General features: G+C 42.8%; 1 protein-coding gene across 1 annotated transcript in view; it reads left to right on the top strand.

The window, feature by feature from the left end:
- Nucleotides 1-6,695: 6,695 nt before the first annotated feature.
- CFAP58 (cilia and flagella associated protein 58) overlaps nt 6,696-18,205 on the top strand; it is a gene marked incomplete at its 3' end in the record, with an annotated part of 110,578 nt that continues 99,068 nt past the window's right edge. Inside the window, exons 1-4 of the mRNA XM_080823202.1 lie at nt 6,696-6,749; nt 7,018-7,126; nt 9,658-9,880; nt 10,844-10,945. Of these exons, the coding sequence (XP_080679328.1) occupies nt 6,719-6,749; nt 7,018-7,126; nt 9,658-9,880; nt 10,844-10,945 (465 nt within the window). The 5' untranslated portion in view covers nt 6,696-6,718. The remainder of the gene's footprint in view (nt 6,750-7,017; nt 7,127-9,657; nt 9,881-10,843; nt 10,946-18,205) is intronic.

The raw sequence follows: 18,205 nt of genomic DNA, 5'->3' as shown, positions 1-18,205 counted from the left end.
ACTGGGCTTCTATTTAATTTTGATCATCACCTCACCTCCATGAGAAGAAGGTAGGTCGGAGAGCATCATTTCATTCTACAGATGATTTCACCCAAAAACCCCAGGTTGTGAGCCCTTAAGAGGCTGTAAGATCTGGAGAACAGAGCCAGCACACGGCTCTTACTGTGAAAGTAAGGGAGCCGTCGACCCGCCCCATTACACTCTCCTGTACTTACTCTTAAACGTAAGAGCGCATAACAATCACCTTAAGGCTCCCCGCTGGATTTCCGACACAGAGGGCCCGAGGTGAGCTGCGAAGTCCGTGTTTGAAATGAGCTCCTCCCCCCCGGCCCCCGCCCCCACCCCACAGTGATGCAGGCGGTCTAGGGACCGCACCCTGAGAGGCCGTGAGAACCGGTTGACTTCACAAAAGGCTTCCCGCAGGCTACCCTCGGTGGCCACCAACGCCCAGGCTCCCGGCGGCCCCATCTCTGCCGCCGTCCGCCTGCCCCACCCTCCAGGCCCGGGTCGGCTGCGGGCGGATTTCAGTCGGATGTAGACCCGGGCGCAGAGGTACCACGACCAGCCACTACCTGGCTTCCACTTTGGCCAGCCACAGACACCGGGAGGACTCGCGACTTTGGTGTCCAGCAGCGTGTAACGCGGCCGCCCATTGGCTCAGCTTCATACAGCTTGGCCGTAGGGCATCCAAAGGCTTTCAGAATTGGCCGGAGCTGCAAGCGCCGAGGCCGGTTTACGGGTAGGATCGCGTTCTAAGGGGCGGGATCCGCCTGGGCCCCGCCTCCCACGGCTGCCACCGCCCCCTGCTGCGGCCTCCGCTCCGCCTCCGGTTCGGTCGGCTGGGCGCGCGCGGAGGTCCCTCGGGGCGGCTGTGTTTATCACCTCCCCCGGGTGGGTCTGTCCGGTCTGCGAGGCTTTGAAAGGGAGAAGGGCTTTGAGGTCAATTCTGGATTGGGGGATTATTTTCAGGAATTTCGGGTTTGCCAACACTTGTAAAAGAAAAATACAATGACTTATCTTCATCAAAGTTTCATCAAAGAGTTTAACACCAAGAAAAGCACAAAGTCTATAAAGACCACGTCTTTAATGAGAATCCCTTTAGCTTAAACAAACAAACAAACAAACAAAAAGCTCACTAAATTGTTCTTACTTTTCTGCTTTGGCTGGAGACAGGTAAAGATGACCTCAAACCAGGAATTCTCAGCCCTGCATTGGGCACCGCTAGGTTAGCTACATTGCAGGTCACTGGCGGGAGGGGAATTCGGTCCACGGGAAAGTCCTCTCTTTGTGAGTACATATGGGACCTTCCTGCTACATTCAACTACTAATAAAAAGAATGGCTAAGGTTACATGCTTACTAGATAGAAAATGCCTCTCAACCAGCATCTGAAGTAATCCTCCCCAAACCGCAGAATGTATTGGTACTATTAGCTCTAAATTGTGGACAGAACATCAGGGCATAGAAAATGGTGTATTTCCCAAGGTCACCAAGCTAGTAAATACTGAAAAGATCATTCACGTCCAGCCTGAACTCCTACAGTCATTTAGAGATAAAAGCTTACACTTGCTTCCGCCAGTGTCTGTCTTCACTAGCGTTTAGAGGTTGAGTCAGGAGAGGATAGTATCCACCTTTACGACACACCACTATTATGGCTGAGATTTAACAGGAAGTGTTGGTGTTCCTTTTCCAAACTTAGTGTGTTTTGTTTGGACTTTACAAACATTCGACTTGGGCTGATTTCAGGATCTCGAAAATCTGCCTTTGCTCATTCAAATGTTACCATATTAAAATGTTTTCAATTTTTTTCTTTGATCCCCCAAGCTGTAAAGAGAAATCGGGGTAGGAAAGCAGAATCTGGTACTTAAAAACAGAGTCTCCTTTGACTCAGTTTTCCCTCATGGGAAGATGAACTTCCACGTCTGATAACTTTAGTAATCTTATTTGATATATTGCAGATGTTGGGGAGGGGATGAGGGGTGGGATAAAGGTGGTCAGAAGGTACACACTTTCAGTTAATAAGTCCTGGTGATGTAATGTACAATGAGATGACTATATTAAATGCTCCTGTACGGTATATTTTGAAAGTTGCTAAGAAGTAGATCTTAAAAGATCTCATGGGGAGAATTTTTTTTTATATCTTTATGAGGAGATGGATATTAACTAAATTTATTGTGGTAATCATTAAACATTTTAGGTAAATCAAGTCATTATGCTGTGTAACTTAAACTCATCTAGAGTTGTATGTCAATTATATCTCAATAAAAATGGAGCAAAAAAGTCCCAAAGGCATTAGAACACAAGATTCCCTATGATCCTAACGTCCTGGAAGCAATCCTGAGTTTGGGCCTATTTGAAAACAGAGCCTTTTCCCTTACTTATCTCACTCTTTGAACTTGGTGAACAATTTTTGAACACCTAGTAACATAATTTTTCATGTAAATTAGCTTCTGAAATATTAAGAGGAATGTCCTCCAGTTTCTGCTACTGCCAGAGATTGGTGTGGCAAAAAAATTTTTTTTTTAAATTGCAAAATGTAAATTCCACTTTCTCTCCTTTTCTCAAAGCAGAGACTTGTGTAATTAAAGAAATTACTTCTGCAGTAGCGTTCTTCTCCTGGAAGGCTCGAGTCATTGTCACCCATGACTGAAGTTTCCCATATTTTCAAAACAGATCCGATTATATCTCAGGTAGCTAGAAATAGATTTAGAGTAGGTTTCATATGGTGCTATTACTATTTGTTGTGTGTGGTTTTTGTTTTGTTTTGTTTTGTTTTTGCTTGAGTGAATCAGTATAATAGAGGTATAAACATGATATAATAACATTAGAAAGAAAGTTTGCTTATAGGATTTCAAAAAGGTACATATTGGTTCCTGAAAAGGAAGTAGGGATAAATTTAAAGGTTGTAATTAAAGTCTTTCCAGGGAAACCATAGCATTCAGTGGTAAGATTAAAAACCACATTACTGAAATGTAGCCTGCATCATTCAACCCATTCAACTGGCATTAAATTGGTAACTGGCGATGTAAGTATTCTGAGTCGAATTTCAATTCCAATGTGCTTGGCAAAGCAGAATTGCAGTGTATTTGATCTTTATAGATACAAAATTGGAGTGCATTATGCTATTAAACATGTTCTTATTCACTAATATTAGTCATTAATTTTCAAGTACACTGAGCTTTTACTATACTGAGGATGTGCACAATTTCATTCAATATTCAAAACCTATCCGTTAGGTACTATTCGTGTTCTCTTTTTACAGATGAGGAAGATGAAGGTCCAAGAGGTTAGAGAGTTTGCCTAAGTGCCAAAGCCAGGGTTTAGATATAGTGCCATGTGAGAATTTGAAACTGTATTGTTCCCTTCAGAGGAAGAAATGTTTCCATTGTTCTATCCATTCTTTTCTAACTTCACCAGATACACTCCCATTTTAGAACCTGACTTCCCACACACAGGTATACTTTTAATACAGATCTTCCAAATCTTAGAGTTGGTTTTCCTTAGGGGAAGAAAGTTGGAAATATGTTCTCTTCTGACATAGTAAAAAGGTGCTCCAGTAACCTGCTTTCCAAATGGAATTCCCAGTTTGTCGATAGCTAATTCAATCATTGTCACTGTAGAGCCCGGGGCAGGGGGTGGGGGGTGGGGTAGGGGGGGCCGGTGGCAAACTAAGGCCAGCAGGCCAATGCCAGTCCACTGCTGGTTTTTGTATAGCCCAAGAGTGAAGAATGGTTTTTGCATTTTTAAATGGTTTTTAAAAAATCAAGAGAAGAATCATAATTTGTGCCACATGAAAATTATACGAAATTTACCAAGAGTGAGCCCTCATGAAAATTATGGACTTTGGGCAATATTGTATCGGTGCAAGGGTGTCAGTTGTAAAAATACAGCTCTCTGATGGGGAATGTTGATGGTGCAGGAGGCTGTGTTTGTGTAGGGGTAGTGAGTAAGTATATGGGATAACTCCATATATTCTCGGTTTTGTGGTAAAACTGAAACTACTCTTAAAAAAAAGGCCTTTTAAAAATATATATAAAATTTAAATTCAGCATCCACAAATAATGTTTTATTGGAACACAGCCACCCCTGTTCATTAATACATTATCTATGGCTGTTTTCACTCTAAAATACAGAGGTAAGTAGTTGAGACAAGATGGCCAGGAAAAGCATCACGTACTTATTATCTCGACTTTTACAGAAAAGTTTGGTAATAGATAAGATTCTGGTTGCAGTCCTGCCCTAGGAGTTGAACTTCCAGGCTTCATAATCCTCCCTCTTTTTCTTAAACTCGCTGTAAGGTTTTTGACTGGTGACTTGACCTTGCCAACGTCAGCATAGTCATTTTTTAAAAATGAAATTATAGGGGTGCCTGGGTGGCTCAGTGGGTTAAAGCCTCTGCCTTCGGCTCTGGTCATGATCCCAGGGTCCTGGGATCTAGGCCTGCGTAGGGCTCTCTGCTCAGCAGGGAGCCTGCTTCCTCCTCTCTCTCTGCCTGCCTCTCTGCCTACTTGTGATCTCTGTCAAATAAATAAATAAAATCTTTAAAAAAATGAAATTATAGAATTCTAATAGGACTATCTTAAGGATTAAATGAGTGAATACACATAAAGCACCAAATACATGTAAGTAATCATTTATTTTGATTTTAACAATTTCACATTCCTCTTATGGCCCTCCCCTTTAGAATCTGGATATATTTTCTCTCAACTCTCAACTCTTTGAAATCTGCTTTCTTTATGTGGTGATACATTTGTCTGCCTGGGAGTCATCTGCTTGTCTACCAGAAAATCCCCCATGACATGGTTATGTTTATTGCTTTAATTTTACTACCCAGTTTGTTCCTCTTGATCAAAATTAGCTCCAGAACCGTAGTCATCCTATTACTTTATCTGGCTCCCAAAGCACAAAATTGTTAGCATAGCAAGTCAGTTTATCTTTTCCAATACCAGATGTCTTGCTGACATATATGCATTTTATTTTCAGAGAACACTTATTCAAACATTTTTGCCATTCTCCTATTCTTACAAAGTGACAGCTCCTCAAAATCACATGAAGTCACTCTGACTTAGCAAAAAATGTAACAGAGTCACTATCCTGAAGATTTTAGAAGATTCTTACTCAGTAGAAAAAAATGTTAATCTATTAACCAAGAATTTCTAAATAGATTGGAATTCCGAAGGCCAGCAGTGACCCATTCCTAATTACATAATTAGGTTCTGTCTTTTTAACAAAGCTATTTTAGATTCAGCTAACATTTGAGCAGCTATTATGGGCTACAACTTTTCCAGGACTTACATTCTTTCCTATTCATACTGTTACCACCTTTAGAGGTCAAGACAGTAAGTCAGGCTTTAGGCTTTTAAAATTCTTTGACCCCACTAACTTGATCCCGTTGGAGAAGTAATTTCATTTTTTGAGGCTGTTTTCTATTTTGTAAAATAGGAATAATACTAGCTGCCTAACTGAGTAGTCATGGGAATCAAAGAAGGTTGTCAGTGGAAATCAATTAGTGTGAGTGGGACATAATCATAATTTTCTTCTTTACCTGTCAATCTTATACAGTCCATCAACAAGTAATTCCCATTTCCACTAAGTCATGTAAAATTAAAGGAATTATTATTATTTTTTAAGATTTTATTTGACAGACAGATATCACAAGTAGGCAGAGAGAGGGGGAAGCAGGCTCCCCACTGGGCAGAGAGCCCGATACGGGGCTTGATCCCAGGATCCTGGGATCATGACCTGAGCCAAAGGCAGAGGCTTTAACCCACTGAGCCACCCAGGCGCCCCTAAAGGAATTATTTTATCACCTGATGAATTTCAAGATCTCAGCCTATCAGGGTCTGAGCAAAGGCCAGCTACCTCTTTTATCTAAGGTGGATGAAGAGCTCTCCAAGTGGCACATGGCTGGGCTATTGACCATGTTTTCCTTAGCAATCAGAAAGAGTTTTCTCTGAAATGTATGCTGCAGGTGGAAAGAGTTCAGAAATTTGTTTCTGCCTCTAGGTAAAGAATGTTTACATTCATCACCTGTTTTCCATAGCTGGGGCAAAGTCTCACAAATAGGGCCAGAACTAAAGGTGAAGCGAGTGTGGGTTCTAGGGCACCAAATTTAAGGAGGCACTCACTGCCAAGGTTATGCAAGATCGCAATGCTAACAAAGTTTTCTTCCTTATCTGCTATATTCTGCGGAAATTTTGGTTTTATATAAAGCAAACAAACCAATCTTACTCATTATAGAGAGGTTGTGTCCAGTTGTCTTAGAGAGGCAGGAGGGAGGGCTTAGGATGGGAAAGAAAACATATCATTACCCTGGTCAAGTTTTATTCAACTCCCCTGAAAGACATGCTGGAGTTCAAGTGCCCATTCTTCAGGGATTTTTTTGATGTGGAGGAGAGACTCCACTGAATGCGCTACCCACGTGTTCAAGGCAAGGGGTACTTTTCAGGGGTTTCTTGCCCCCTCGCGACTCTTGGGCCTCTAGATCGGGGAAGTGTGTCTCTTGGTTAAGTTATCCTAGCTCCCCTCCCAGATCACTTTCCCCTCTGCCCCTTCGTCACCCGACAGGCCCCCCCCACACCCACCCCCACCCCTACCCCTACCCCTGAGCTCAGTCACTCAAAAATTGAATTTGGGGCAGGAGGGGCGCGCTGGAGCGCGGCTATTCTCGGAGCCTGCGGCCTCGGCGAGCGTTTTACGTCTCGCTCACGCCCGGAGATCATGGAGGATGCGACTAGGTCCTTTGGGAAAGGTGAGCCCCCTCGACCGCTGTCCCCGGACTGGGGGCACCGCGTGGCTGGGAAAGTTGGCTCTGGAGAGGGGGTTGCTCGGCCTTGGCCCCCAAGCCAGCGCGGCGGGGAGGGATTTGAAGGGATCCTCTGCGCAAAAGACACATACAAATGTGTCTTCTCGGACGCGGGAGGCGGGGCGGGCGCACTTCTCCTGGGGTCCCGGGGGAGGCGAGTGAGCCCCTCTCCCCGTGGGCTTACAGGCCCCTGCCTCCTCCCCTCCCCCAACAGGAAGCCTCCCCCCGGGGCCCGTCCCAGACGGCCTGATCCGCGTCTACAGCATGAGGTTCTGCCCCTACGCGCACAGGACGCGCCTTGTCCTCCGGGCCAAAGGCATCAGGTGAGAAGCCGGAGGCCACAGCCGCGCAGGTGCGCGGGGTGTTCAAAATCTGGGGCGCCCTGCTCAGACTTCAGACGGGCTCCTAAATGGTTAGCCCTGGGCGGGTTCTGTAGCGGGCAGTACGCAACGGCCCAGCTTTCTTCCGAGCGGAGCCGAGTCTGTGCGTGAAACTTTCAGGACAGCGCAGTGCAGACCTAACGCTGCCTCTGGTGAGAAGGCTCCCTCCCGTCTCGAGGCTGAAGGCAGGGCACTGCGGGGGCTCCCCAGGCCTTCCGGGACCGCTCCAGCCAGCCAGCCCCCCGCTTCCATCCACCGCCCCACCCCCGCCCCTCTCCGCCCCACCCCGCCCCGGCGCCTCCAGTGCGCTCGCTTTCCTCATAGCGCTTCCCGCCTCCAAGTTTTGTTTGTCCTTTTTCCCTCCACTCTACCCAGACCCACTTCCACCGCTCCCCGCCCCCCCCCCGTCACCCCCCAAAGGCTAAATGTCAGTTCTTGAGGGTAGGGCTTTTGTCTCTTTTATTCATGAGCTAGCAGAGAGCCTGGTGCAAGGTAGGTGTTCAAAAATATTTTTTTGAATGAATGGACAAATAGTTCCAAACAATGACATAGAAGGAACTTCGGTCAAGAGGCCTCTTTAAGGTTCTGGCATAGTAGAAAAATAGGTCCATTTTCTTCCAGAAGGAATTCTCTAAAACCAGCTCCTGCCGGGGAGGTCTGGATGTGGGACGCAGAGCCGCTTTGCTGGAGTAGAGACTGGGTTGGGGGGAGGCAGCTGGCCTCAAAGCCAAAGTGAGGCTTTTGACTCTTGAAGAGTACATCCTTTTAAGGGATGACTTCAGAGTTTCAGATTCATGTCAGAGAAATACTAATATAGAGACATTTTATTTTATTATTATTATTTTTTTAATTAAAAAAATTTTTAAAAAGATTTTATTTATTTATTTGACAGAGAGAGATCACAAGTAGGCAGAGAGGCAGACAGGGAGGGAGAAGCAGGCTCGATCCCAGGACCCTGAGATCATGACCTGAGCTGAAGGCAGAGTCTTAACCCACTGAGCCACTCAGGCGCCCCTAATATAGAGACATTTTAAACAAAATTACGTAATTCTGCTTTGTTGAGTGTATATGGAATGTATTTCCAGATTCTTCCTTATTGCTCAAGTCTCCTTGGCCCCAAGGTTACCTATTTAAAATAACAGTTACCAAAAAAACCAAAAAAACAAAAAAACAAAAAAAAAACACCAGTTACCTGTTTAAAATAAAATTTAGAGAAGAGTAGCCCGATGTTTTACCCTTACTGACAAAATGGTAGCTTAGGAACCAATGTAAATATTTCTTTAGGGCAGGGTTTCTTGGCCTTGGCGCTGTTGACATTTTGGGACAGGTAGTTGTTTGTTTTGTGTGTACCTGTGTTTGGGTTGGGATGGGGCGCTGTCCTGTGCACTGTTGGACTTTTAGGAGCACCCTGGCCTCTCTGCATTAGCTGTGACAGCCGAAAAATGTCTCCAGACATTGACTTGTGTCCCTGCAGAATGGGGCAAGATCACTCCCTATTGAAAACCACTGCTTTACGATTTAAGACCATCTCCTTGACGGAGCAAAGAATATACTCATTTGTTTCCTTTAATCTTTTAAACGTAGGTGAGCACTTCTGGTAATTTTATAGGCTTGAGCCTCTAATGATGATAATGAGAATAAGAAGGTTATTGATGATCATGTACCTAGGCACTGTCCTGAGCATTTCAGACATACTCACTTTTTCAGTCCTCACAGCAATGCCAAGAGATGGGTACCATTATTATCCCCATTTTCCAATTAAGAACATTGAGCACAGAGAGGCTAAGGAATTTGGCCAGCATCACAAGCTAGACTGTCCAGACCCCAGGCATTCTGATGCCAGAATTCAAGCTCCTAACTGCTGACATTTACCATATTCTGTTGTGACCTGTTAATATCAGATGTGCATTTGCACATGTTCGAAACTCTGGAATGCTGTGGTTAAGTGTGTGCACTCTGAGTCCGACTGCCTGGCTCTCAGTGAGGCTCTGTTGTTTACTTGCAGTGATAACGGGCAGGAGGTTAGAACTCCTGGAGCCAAGAACCACAAGGAGCACGTGAGACAAGGCAGAGAAAACATTTAGCACATCTTAACTACAGGCATGAAGACAATGACCTTGCTATGTATTTTTCTCTGGAAAAACCTAAACTTTGGAAAACTTACGGCAAACTTAAATTTTATAAATTGATTGCTTCTGCTTTAGGGATGAGTGTCTGCCTGCCTAAGCCTCTCTTTCTTTCTTTTTTTAAAAAAGATTTTATTTATTTATTTGACAGAGATCACAAGTAGGCAAAGAGGCAGGCAGAGAGAGAGGGAGAAGCAGGCTCCCCGCTAAGCAGGGGATGTGGGGCTCTATCCCAGGACCCTGGGATCATGACCTGAGCTGAAGGCAGAGGCTTTAACCCACTGAGCCACTCAGGTGCCCCTAAGCCTCTCTTTCTTGTTCTGTCTTGTTTTCCCTTTGCTTTTTAAGACATGAAGTTGTCAACATTAACCTGAGAAACAAGCCTGAGTGGTACTATACAAAGCACCCTTTTGGCCAGATTCCTGTCCTAGAGAACAGCAAATGTCAGTTGATCTACGAATCTGTCATCGCTTGTGAGTACCTGGATGACGCTTACCCGGGAAGAAAGCTGTATCCATATGACCCTTATGAGCGGGCTCGCCAGAAGATGTTATTGGAGTTATTCTATAAGGTATATCTGGTTTTTTTTTAAAAAAGTCACTTACATACAGTCCATTTTACTTTGTATGTGTTTCCCAAACTTGAGTTCATTTTTGAAGCTAAGTCATTGGTCCGATCATTTTGTTGCAACATTCATTACCTGCCTCTTAGGAGGGTAACTAGTATGGAATAATAGTAAGGCTGTCCCCTCTGATATTAAAGATGGAAGGTTTAACTGATAGGCTCTTTTCTATTTCGACCAGCAGTCTCAAGAGGTATGGTTATGGCATGGTTAGGACCGTGTGACTCCAGGTAGGAATGTTGGAAGAGCTGAAAACTGGTAGTGTGTTAAAGGAAATATTTCTAAAGTTTCAGGTAGATAAAGTGTTGGGGTGTGAAGAAGGGAATGCATGAAAGGGAATTGCCCTTTATTCGGAGCAGCAGTCCCAACTGTGCAGGAAATGTGAAGAAGAGAGAAAAGAGGGTACCTGTTGATAATCCAGGAAAAAATGATGGGGAAATTTTATGATTGTTCTCTTTGAAAAGAGATAAAAGGAACTCAGGGACATCAATGGCCGACATAGCTTGAGCATTTATGCTGTACCAAGCACTATCCTACCTGCTTTATAAAGGTTAACTCATTTAATGCTCGCAAGTGCCCTTTAGGGTAGGTACTGTTACTGTATCCATTTTTCAGATGACAACACTGAGGCTTAGAGAGGTTAAGTGCCCCGCCTAAGATTGTACAGCATGGAGTAGCTGAGCAAGTAAGGAGCACTGGAGAACCCCTCTTAAAGCACCCTGTTTTACCATGGTGCGGTGACCGTGGATTTCTAGAACCACAGGGATGACCCTCCGAGGAGGTGGGGAGCCTGGATGTGGGTGTTGGCTTGTTGTAAGCTGGAGTGATAAAGCTCTGGCTGCATTTTTAGAAAGAGCAGGAGCCCAGAGTTTCCTCAGACTGCTCTATTAAGAACCTGTATTCTCTGATTAGGTCCCACACTTGACCAAGGAGTGTCTGGTAGCATTGAGATGCGGGAGAGAATGTGCTGATCTGAAGCTAGCCCTGCGTCAGGAATTCTGCAACCTTGAAGAGGTACGAGAAGGGGCCCCTCTCCTGGTCAGATACAGTGCAAGAAGCAATGCAGGGTCCCCCTGACACCCCCTGCTTTCACAGACTTAGTCTTTCTGCCAGTCTTTGATAAGTTCAGCTACTAGTCACCTAATTTTAACATATGGGTACTTGCCCTCCACTCACCTGCTATAGAATTATTCTTGAAAATGTGGCAAGAATACAATAGCCACACTAGGAAAAGAGTCCAGATATCCATCGACAGATGAATGGATAAAGAAGATGTGGTACATATATACAATAGGATACTCCTCAGCCACCAGAAAAATGAAATCTTGCCATTTGAAACAATGTGGATGGAACTAGAGGGTATTATGCTAAGTGAAATAACCCAATCAGAGAAAGACAGTTATCATTTGATTTCACTTATATGTGGAATTTAAGAAAAAACAGAGGGACATAGGGGAAAGGAGGGGAAAATAAAACAAGATGAAGTCAGAGAGGGAGACAAACCATAAGATACCCTTAATCATAGGAAACAAACCCAGGGTTCCTGGAGGGGAAGGGGGTGAGAGGATAGGGTACTGGGTGATAGACATTAAGGAGGGCACATGATATAATGAGCACTGGGTTTTATAAGACTGATGAGTCACTGAACTTTACCTCTGAAACTAATAATACATGAAATGTTAAATAATTGAATTTAAGTGAAAAAAATAGTGAAAAAAACCATACATACCAAATTTTCTTCATCCATTCATCCATCACAGAACATTTAGGTTGTTCCAATATCTTGGCTATTGTGAATAATGATGCAATACACATGAGTGTGCAGATGTCTCTTTGAGATAATGATTTCATTTCTTTCAAATAATATATCCAGAAGTGGAGTTGCAGGTTCATATGGTAGTTCTAGTCTTAATTTTTTGACAAATCTCCATAATGTTTTCCATTGTGGCTATACCAATTTATATTCCTGGCACAAATTCCTTGTATAAATATATTTATGTCTGGGCTCTCTATTCTGTTCCACTAACTTATGTGTCTTTGTGCCACTACCATACTGTTTTGGTTCCATTTATTTTTATCCTCTCTAGTTTTTTTTTTTTTTTTAAGATTTATTTATTTATTTATTTGACAGAGATCCCAAGTAGGCAGAGAGGCAGGCAGAGAGAGAGGGGGAAGCAGGCTCCCTGCTGAGCAGAGAGCCCAATGTGGGGGCTCGATCCTAGGACCCTGGGATCATGACCTGAGCTGAAGGCAGAGGCTTTAAACCCACTGAGCCACCCAGGCGCCCCCTCTCTAGTTAATTTTAAAACTGTATTTTCAGTGTAAAAATCTTGCATTTTTTATTAAATCTATTCTTAGATTTTTTTTAATATATTATTGCACATGGAATTGATTTCTTAGTTTTTTTTCAGATTTTTCGTTGATAGGGTAGGGCCTGCAACTGGATTTTCACGTATTGATTCTGTATCCTGCTCTGATATTTATTGTATATTCTTTGAGGGTTTGTTTATTTTTTTCAAATATATAAAATCGTGTCATTTCCAGGAAAAAAAAGAAAGAAAGAAAAGAAAATCTGGCAAGGAAGGGGGAAGGGCATGTGATGAGTTTCTTCCTTTCCCTGAATCACCACATTCCTTAGGTGGTAGCTCTGTATGGCTTCTGTCTGTACCTCCTGCCAATGAGGCTAAGATTTAGATTCGTTAGGGATTTTGTTTGGCTGCTAGTAAAAGGGACCTACCTACTGTGAACTTATTTTATAAGGGTTTATTCTCTTACACAAAAAAGCCAGAAGTAGTGCAGTTCAGGGCTGTTTTGATGGCTTTCTTACAGTTACTAGGGACTGAGGATCTTTCTCTCCATCTGTCCTGTCATCCTTAGTACAAGTCTTTCATCCTCAAAATGACAAAATGGCTGCTGGAACTGCAGCCATTATATCCACGCTCCAGGTTGCAGAAAGGAGAACAGAGGGGAAAAATGGCAAAGGGCCATGCCCCTTTATTCACAGGGTGCCTGAGTAGCTCAGTTGGTTGAGCATCTGCCTTCGACTGGGGTCATGATTTGGGGTGCAAGGATGGAGCCCCACATTGGGTTCCCTGCTCGGTGGGGAGTCTGCTTCTCCCTCTGCCCCTCCCCCACTCGTGATCTTGCGCGCGCGCTCTCTCTTGCTCTCTCTCAAGTAAATTTTTAAAAAAGGCTTTCCCAGAATTCCTACTCAATGACTACTTAAATCTCATTGGCCAGAACTTAGTTGTAGCAGAACTATGTTCAGGAGAGGCTGGGAAATGTAGTTTTTTCGAGTTTTTTCGAAAGAGGGGAAAGTGACTATGGGTAGGGTAGGCAAGGAGCAATCTGGCAGTAATATGGCTCCTTACCCCTTACCTCTAGAATAATCTGGAAGGTGGTTCTATGACTTCCTTTATCTTTGTTCTAGAAACTGATACTTTACCTTTATGGGTAGGTTGTAATTCTGTTGGCAGCCATCAGAATGCTATTTTTATCCTCTTAAGGGAAAACTGATTATTAATACTCTTCTATTTGACCTTTGTCAAGTGGAAGCAGATTAAATTTATTTACACTTCCAGCTGCCTATCTTAGATTTGTACAGTTGCAGTATTTATGGATGATAAATAATTGTCTATAAGAAATGACTCTCATGGGGCGCCTGGGTGGCGCGGTGGGTTGAAGCCTCTGCCTTCTGCTTGGGTCCGCTTGGGTCATGATCCCAGAGTCTGGGATCGAGCCCCGCTTTGGGCTCTCTACTCCGCGGGGAGCCTGCTCTCCCCTCCTTCCACCCACCTCTCTGCCTGCCTCTTTGCCTACTTGTGATCTCTGTCTGTCAGGTGAATAAATAAAATCTTAAAAAAAAAATGGCTCTCAGAAGAAAAAGAAGCTCTGATTTATAGTGTTTTCTGTTTCGGGGATGTAAATACTCCCACCAGAGGCTGATTTTGACCTACCAATGTTGTGTCTCCAAGCTCAGGGTTGAGATGTCATCGGTGGTTGGTCAGCTCTGGCATATCCCTGAAGAACACATTTCCACTTTATCTTCAGTAGCTGAGTCCTAGAAATAACCCGTTAACTAGCCCAAGTATAGGTAGCTTTCACGGATGGTACTTAAGGACCTCTGAGTGAATATTCAGCGTTGTTTTAGATTTGAATGTGGTTTTGTCCCATCATTACCAAGAATTATAAATGCCATGTAGGAAATATCAGAATCTGATCCCTGCCCAGTTAGCTGGAATTATTTGATTCAATCCTCTAAATACAGTATATCAACTTGAGGAGATTCTAGTGAAATAGAAACTTGTAAGAGTAATTTTGGTGGAGAATGTTCCCTGACTTATGCAGCTCTTTTGCATGGTTGTGTGTAATCAGGATTTTGTTTGAGCTGGAAGTGTGTTACATATACATGTCTTTCTGAGGGATAAGCAAGTGGAGATACCACTATGTAATCTTTTGCCATGTTATTCCCAAGCGAAAGGCTCAGTTTACCTTTACAGCCTTAAACTCTGACATTTTCTTGTTTTGCAGTAAATGCCCCTGACTTTAGAATTTTTTCTTAAAAAATAGTTTCATCAAAATTAAAGGTCAATTGTGCTGCTTCTATAATGGCATTTTTCTGTAATAGGTTCACAGTTGTTTGAAATGCATGACTGCTGTTTTCATGATCAAACCAGCATCCTCCCTGCTTGCTTTCCTGTTCTGAACGTTTTCGGGATTTTTTAAAACGGCGGGGAGGCCATTCTGTAACCACGCTTTCTGTTTTCAAGCCAACTTTCTCATGTTTACTGAATCAGCGTCAGCAGTACTCATCTTTTTAGTTTTTTTCTTCTTTTTTTTTTTTTAATGTTTGTGATTGATTTCACCGTATCAGAATAGCACTTTGAGCCCACTTTCATTTTATCTTTGTGGGTTGGAATGTGCCAGACCTTCCAGCCATGCTGCGGCTGTTCTTCCTCCTCTTCCTCCTCCTCCTCTTTGCCAGTGTCCTCATTCTGAATGTCTGCATCGTGGAAGCACTCAGCTCAAGTACAAGGGCAGTGAAAGACAGGATTCGGCCTGATGTCTCTGATGCTTCAGAATTTTGCTCTAGTTCAGTGTTTCTGTGCATAATGGATTCTGGTCTTCTGGCTGGTTATTCCTTGATCTCCTGCTAGTCATCAGTGGAAGTCCATACAAGGAGAAGAGAAGGGCGGTAACATAGAGAACTCTGGAAGAATGCTGAGGGAGTGACAACCTGCCTAGTAACTTGAGGCCTTTGGCTTCTGGGGGCCACAGGACACTTGACGTTTTTTAATTCTTGGCATTCCCCAAACTGCCTTGTGGTATCTCCATGCCAAGTTTCCCATGTCGCCAAATTTGATTCCGCGCCTTGTGTACGTGGCTGTTTGCCTGAGATCAGTTTGTAGAAGTTCTCTTTACAACATCCAGGAGTGTCTCTAGTGAAATATTTTCTTTTCTTTTTTTTTTTTTTAAAGATTTTATTTATTTATTCGACAGAGAGAGATCACAAGTAGGCAGAGAGAGAGAGGGAAGCAGGCTCTCCGCTGAGCAGAGAGCCCGATGCGGGACTCGATCCCAGGACCCTGAGATCATGACCTGAGCCGAAGGCAGTGACTTAACCCACTGAGCCACCCAGGCACCCTCTAGTAAAATATTTTCTTGATTCAAAATTTCCCCTATAACCCTTAATTTTTAATCTGTCCTTTCTCCTCTCCAGAAAGAATACATTTGTGTCCAGTTAAATCATATTGTCTTGGTTAAGTTTTGCGATTTTTCTTTCTTAATTCTTATTAACTTTAATAATGAAATTACTTATGCATTGCTTAATTGTTTCTCTTTGGATGTCACTAGGACAGGAGGGAAGGAAAGTTTATATCTGGCTAATTGTTCTCTGAAAATAATTTTCTATAGCCTTTTGTGTACGGCAGACTATTTATAAGCTAAGTTTATCTTGTTATCAACTAACTTACCATGTCTACAAACTAAATTCATTGTTGCTACCTATTTTTTATAACAGCTTTATTGACATAATTCACAGACCACAAATTCACCCTTTTCAAGCCTACAGTTCAGTGGTTTAATATTTACATAGCTGTGCAGCCATCACCACTAGTTAATTCCAGAACATTTCATCATCTTAAAAAGAAATCCCTTAGTCATTAGCATTGGCTCCCCATTTCTTCAGAACCTTCCCAGCCGCAGGCAACCCCTAATTTACTTTTTGTATTACTAATTTACTTTTTGAATTTACCTGTTCTGGACATTGCAGATAAATGGGAACATACAATGTTAGCCTTGCATGAGCTTCTTTTATTTAACATAATGTTTTCAAGGTCCATCTTTTACTCCTTTTTATGGCTGAATACTCTTGTGCTGTATGGATGTGTCATATTTTGTTTATCCCTCAGTTGATGGATACTAGGGTTGTTTCCACTTTTTGACTGCTACAGATAATGCTGCTGTGAGCATTTATGTATACGTTCTTGTGTTGGACATATGTGGCCAATTCTCTTGGGTTTGCTAGCTGATTTAGCATGTCTACTAATATGCCATTTTTTTTAAAAAAAGATTTTATTTATTTGACAGAGAGAGAGATCACAGTAGGTAGAGAGGCAGGCAGTGAGACGGGAAGGGAAGCAGGCTCCTTGCTGAGCAGAGAGCCCAATGCGGGGCTTGATCCCAGGACCCTGAGATCATGCCCTGAGCTGAAGGCAGAGGCTTAACCCACTGAGCCACCCAGGTACCCCTAATATGCCATTTTTAGTGGTAACCACCATCCTTCCACACCGAGGAACCGATGACCCTTTATAGACAGTGGCTAATTGAGTGGTTTTAGTGCTGTTGTGACTTTGGTAACTTCATCCATTGTCCAATTCTGACAGCTGCTTTCTAGGTAAACTAATATTTGCTGTATTTCTGTTAAGAGCCTTCTGCTATACCATCTAACACCATGTAAATAATAGACTAATAATTATTCCTATTATTTAGAGATTAATTTTACTCTTCTCCAATTGTGAAGAAATACTTGTTCATTAGAGAGAATTTGGAAAGTACAGAAAAATATAGAAACTCAGACCAAAAAAAAATAATAATCCCATTACCCAGAAACAGCTATGGGTATTATTTTGGACTTTTTATTTCCTGTCCTTTTCTGCTATGTATATTTTTATGTAGTTAAAATTGTAGTGTATAGATCGGGAGGGAGACAAACCATAAGAGACTTTTAATCTCACAAAACAAACTGAGGGTTGCCGGGGGAAGAGGAGGTAGGGAGAGGGTGGTTGGGTTACGGACATTGGGGAACGTATGTGCTATGGTGAGTGCTGTGAAGTGTAAACCTGGCAATTCACAGACCTGTACCCCTGGGGCTAATAATACATTATATGTTAATATAAAAATTTTTAAAAATTAAAAAAAATTGTAGTGTATATAGAACTGGGCAACCATGATGTAAAGATTGTCCCATATTTTTATAAACCTTGTAAATGCTTGTTCATATGTATTAAGAGCATTGATTAAAGAAGCATTATTTATGAGGATGGAAAATTATAAACCTTAATGTACATTAGACGGGGAATGGTTAGATAAATTATGTTCCTCTTGATGAAGTTTTAGAATATAAGTGAGGTTTGGTGGGATGAGGCCTGGAGCCAATGACCAAGAAAGAATTCTTGAGACATCTTTGGTGCTAAATGGTGGTTTATTAAACTGTGGGAACAGGACCTGTGGGCAGAAAGACCTGCTGCCCCAGGGTTGTGAGGAGTGACCCATTACATACTTGTAAGTTGGGAGGGGGTCAAGGATAGTGTAAGTCTCTAAGGAATTTTGGAAGCAAGGTTTCTGGGACCTTGAGGGGCTAGCTCTTGTTGGGAAAAGGTCATTTATTACTGTCTAATTAAACCCCAGTCACGAGACCCTTCAGATATGTATCGGTGGGCCATATGCTTGGGGATGATTGCCAACATGTTATCTTGGAGGGTTTAGAGATAAAGGAAGTTTCCAAAGGAATTTTTATATGTTAAAGTAGACCCACAGGATCCTGGTGTATGTGGGGCGGTCAGGCTAGGATTGCCTTTTGCCCTTAGCAAAGTATTAAGGTGGAAGCAGTTGAGTCCATAGAGGAATGTCACTCTGCCCGTTTCAGGGGCTTGGCAGTGGGTAAGGAAATTTAATAACTTTTCTTCGGCCTCTTTCCCACATCACTCTTGTGGAATTTTATACAGCAGTTAAAAATGAAAGAGGTAGAGCCATGTGAACTGACATGAAAAGATT

Source organism: Martes martes (assembly GCF_963455335.1).
Source record: "Martes martes genome assembly, chromosome: 14".
In the NCBI taxonomy this organism is placed as follows: domain Eukaryota; kingdom Metazoa; phylum Chordata; class Mammalia; order Carnivora; family Mustelidae; genus Martes; species Martes martes.
Note: the sequence above shows the minus strand (reverse complement) of the source record. Positions and strands in the feature narration are given on the sequence as shown.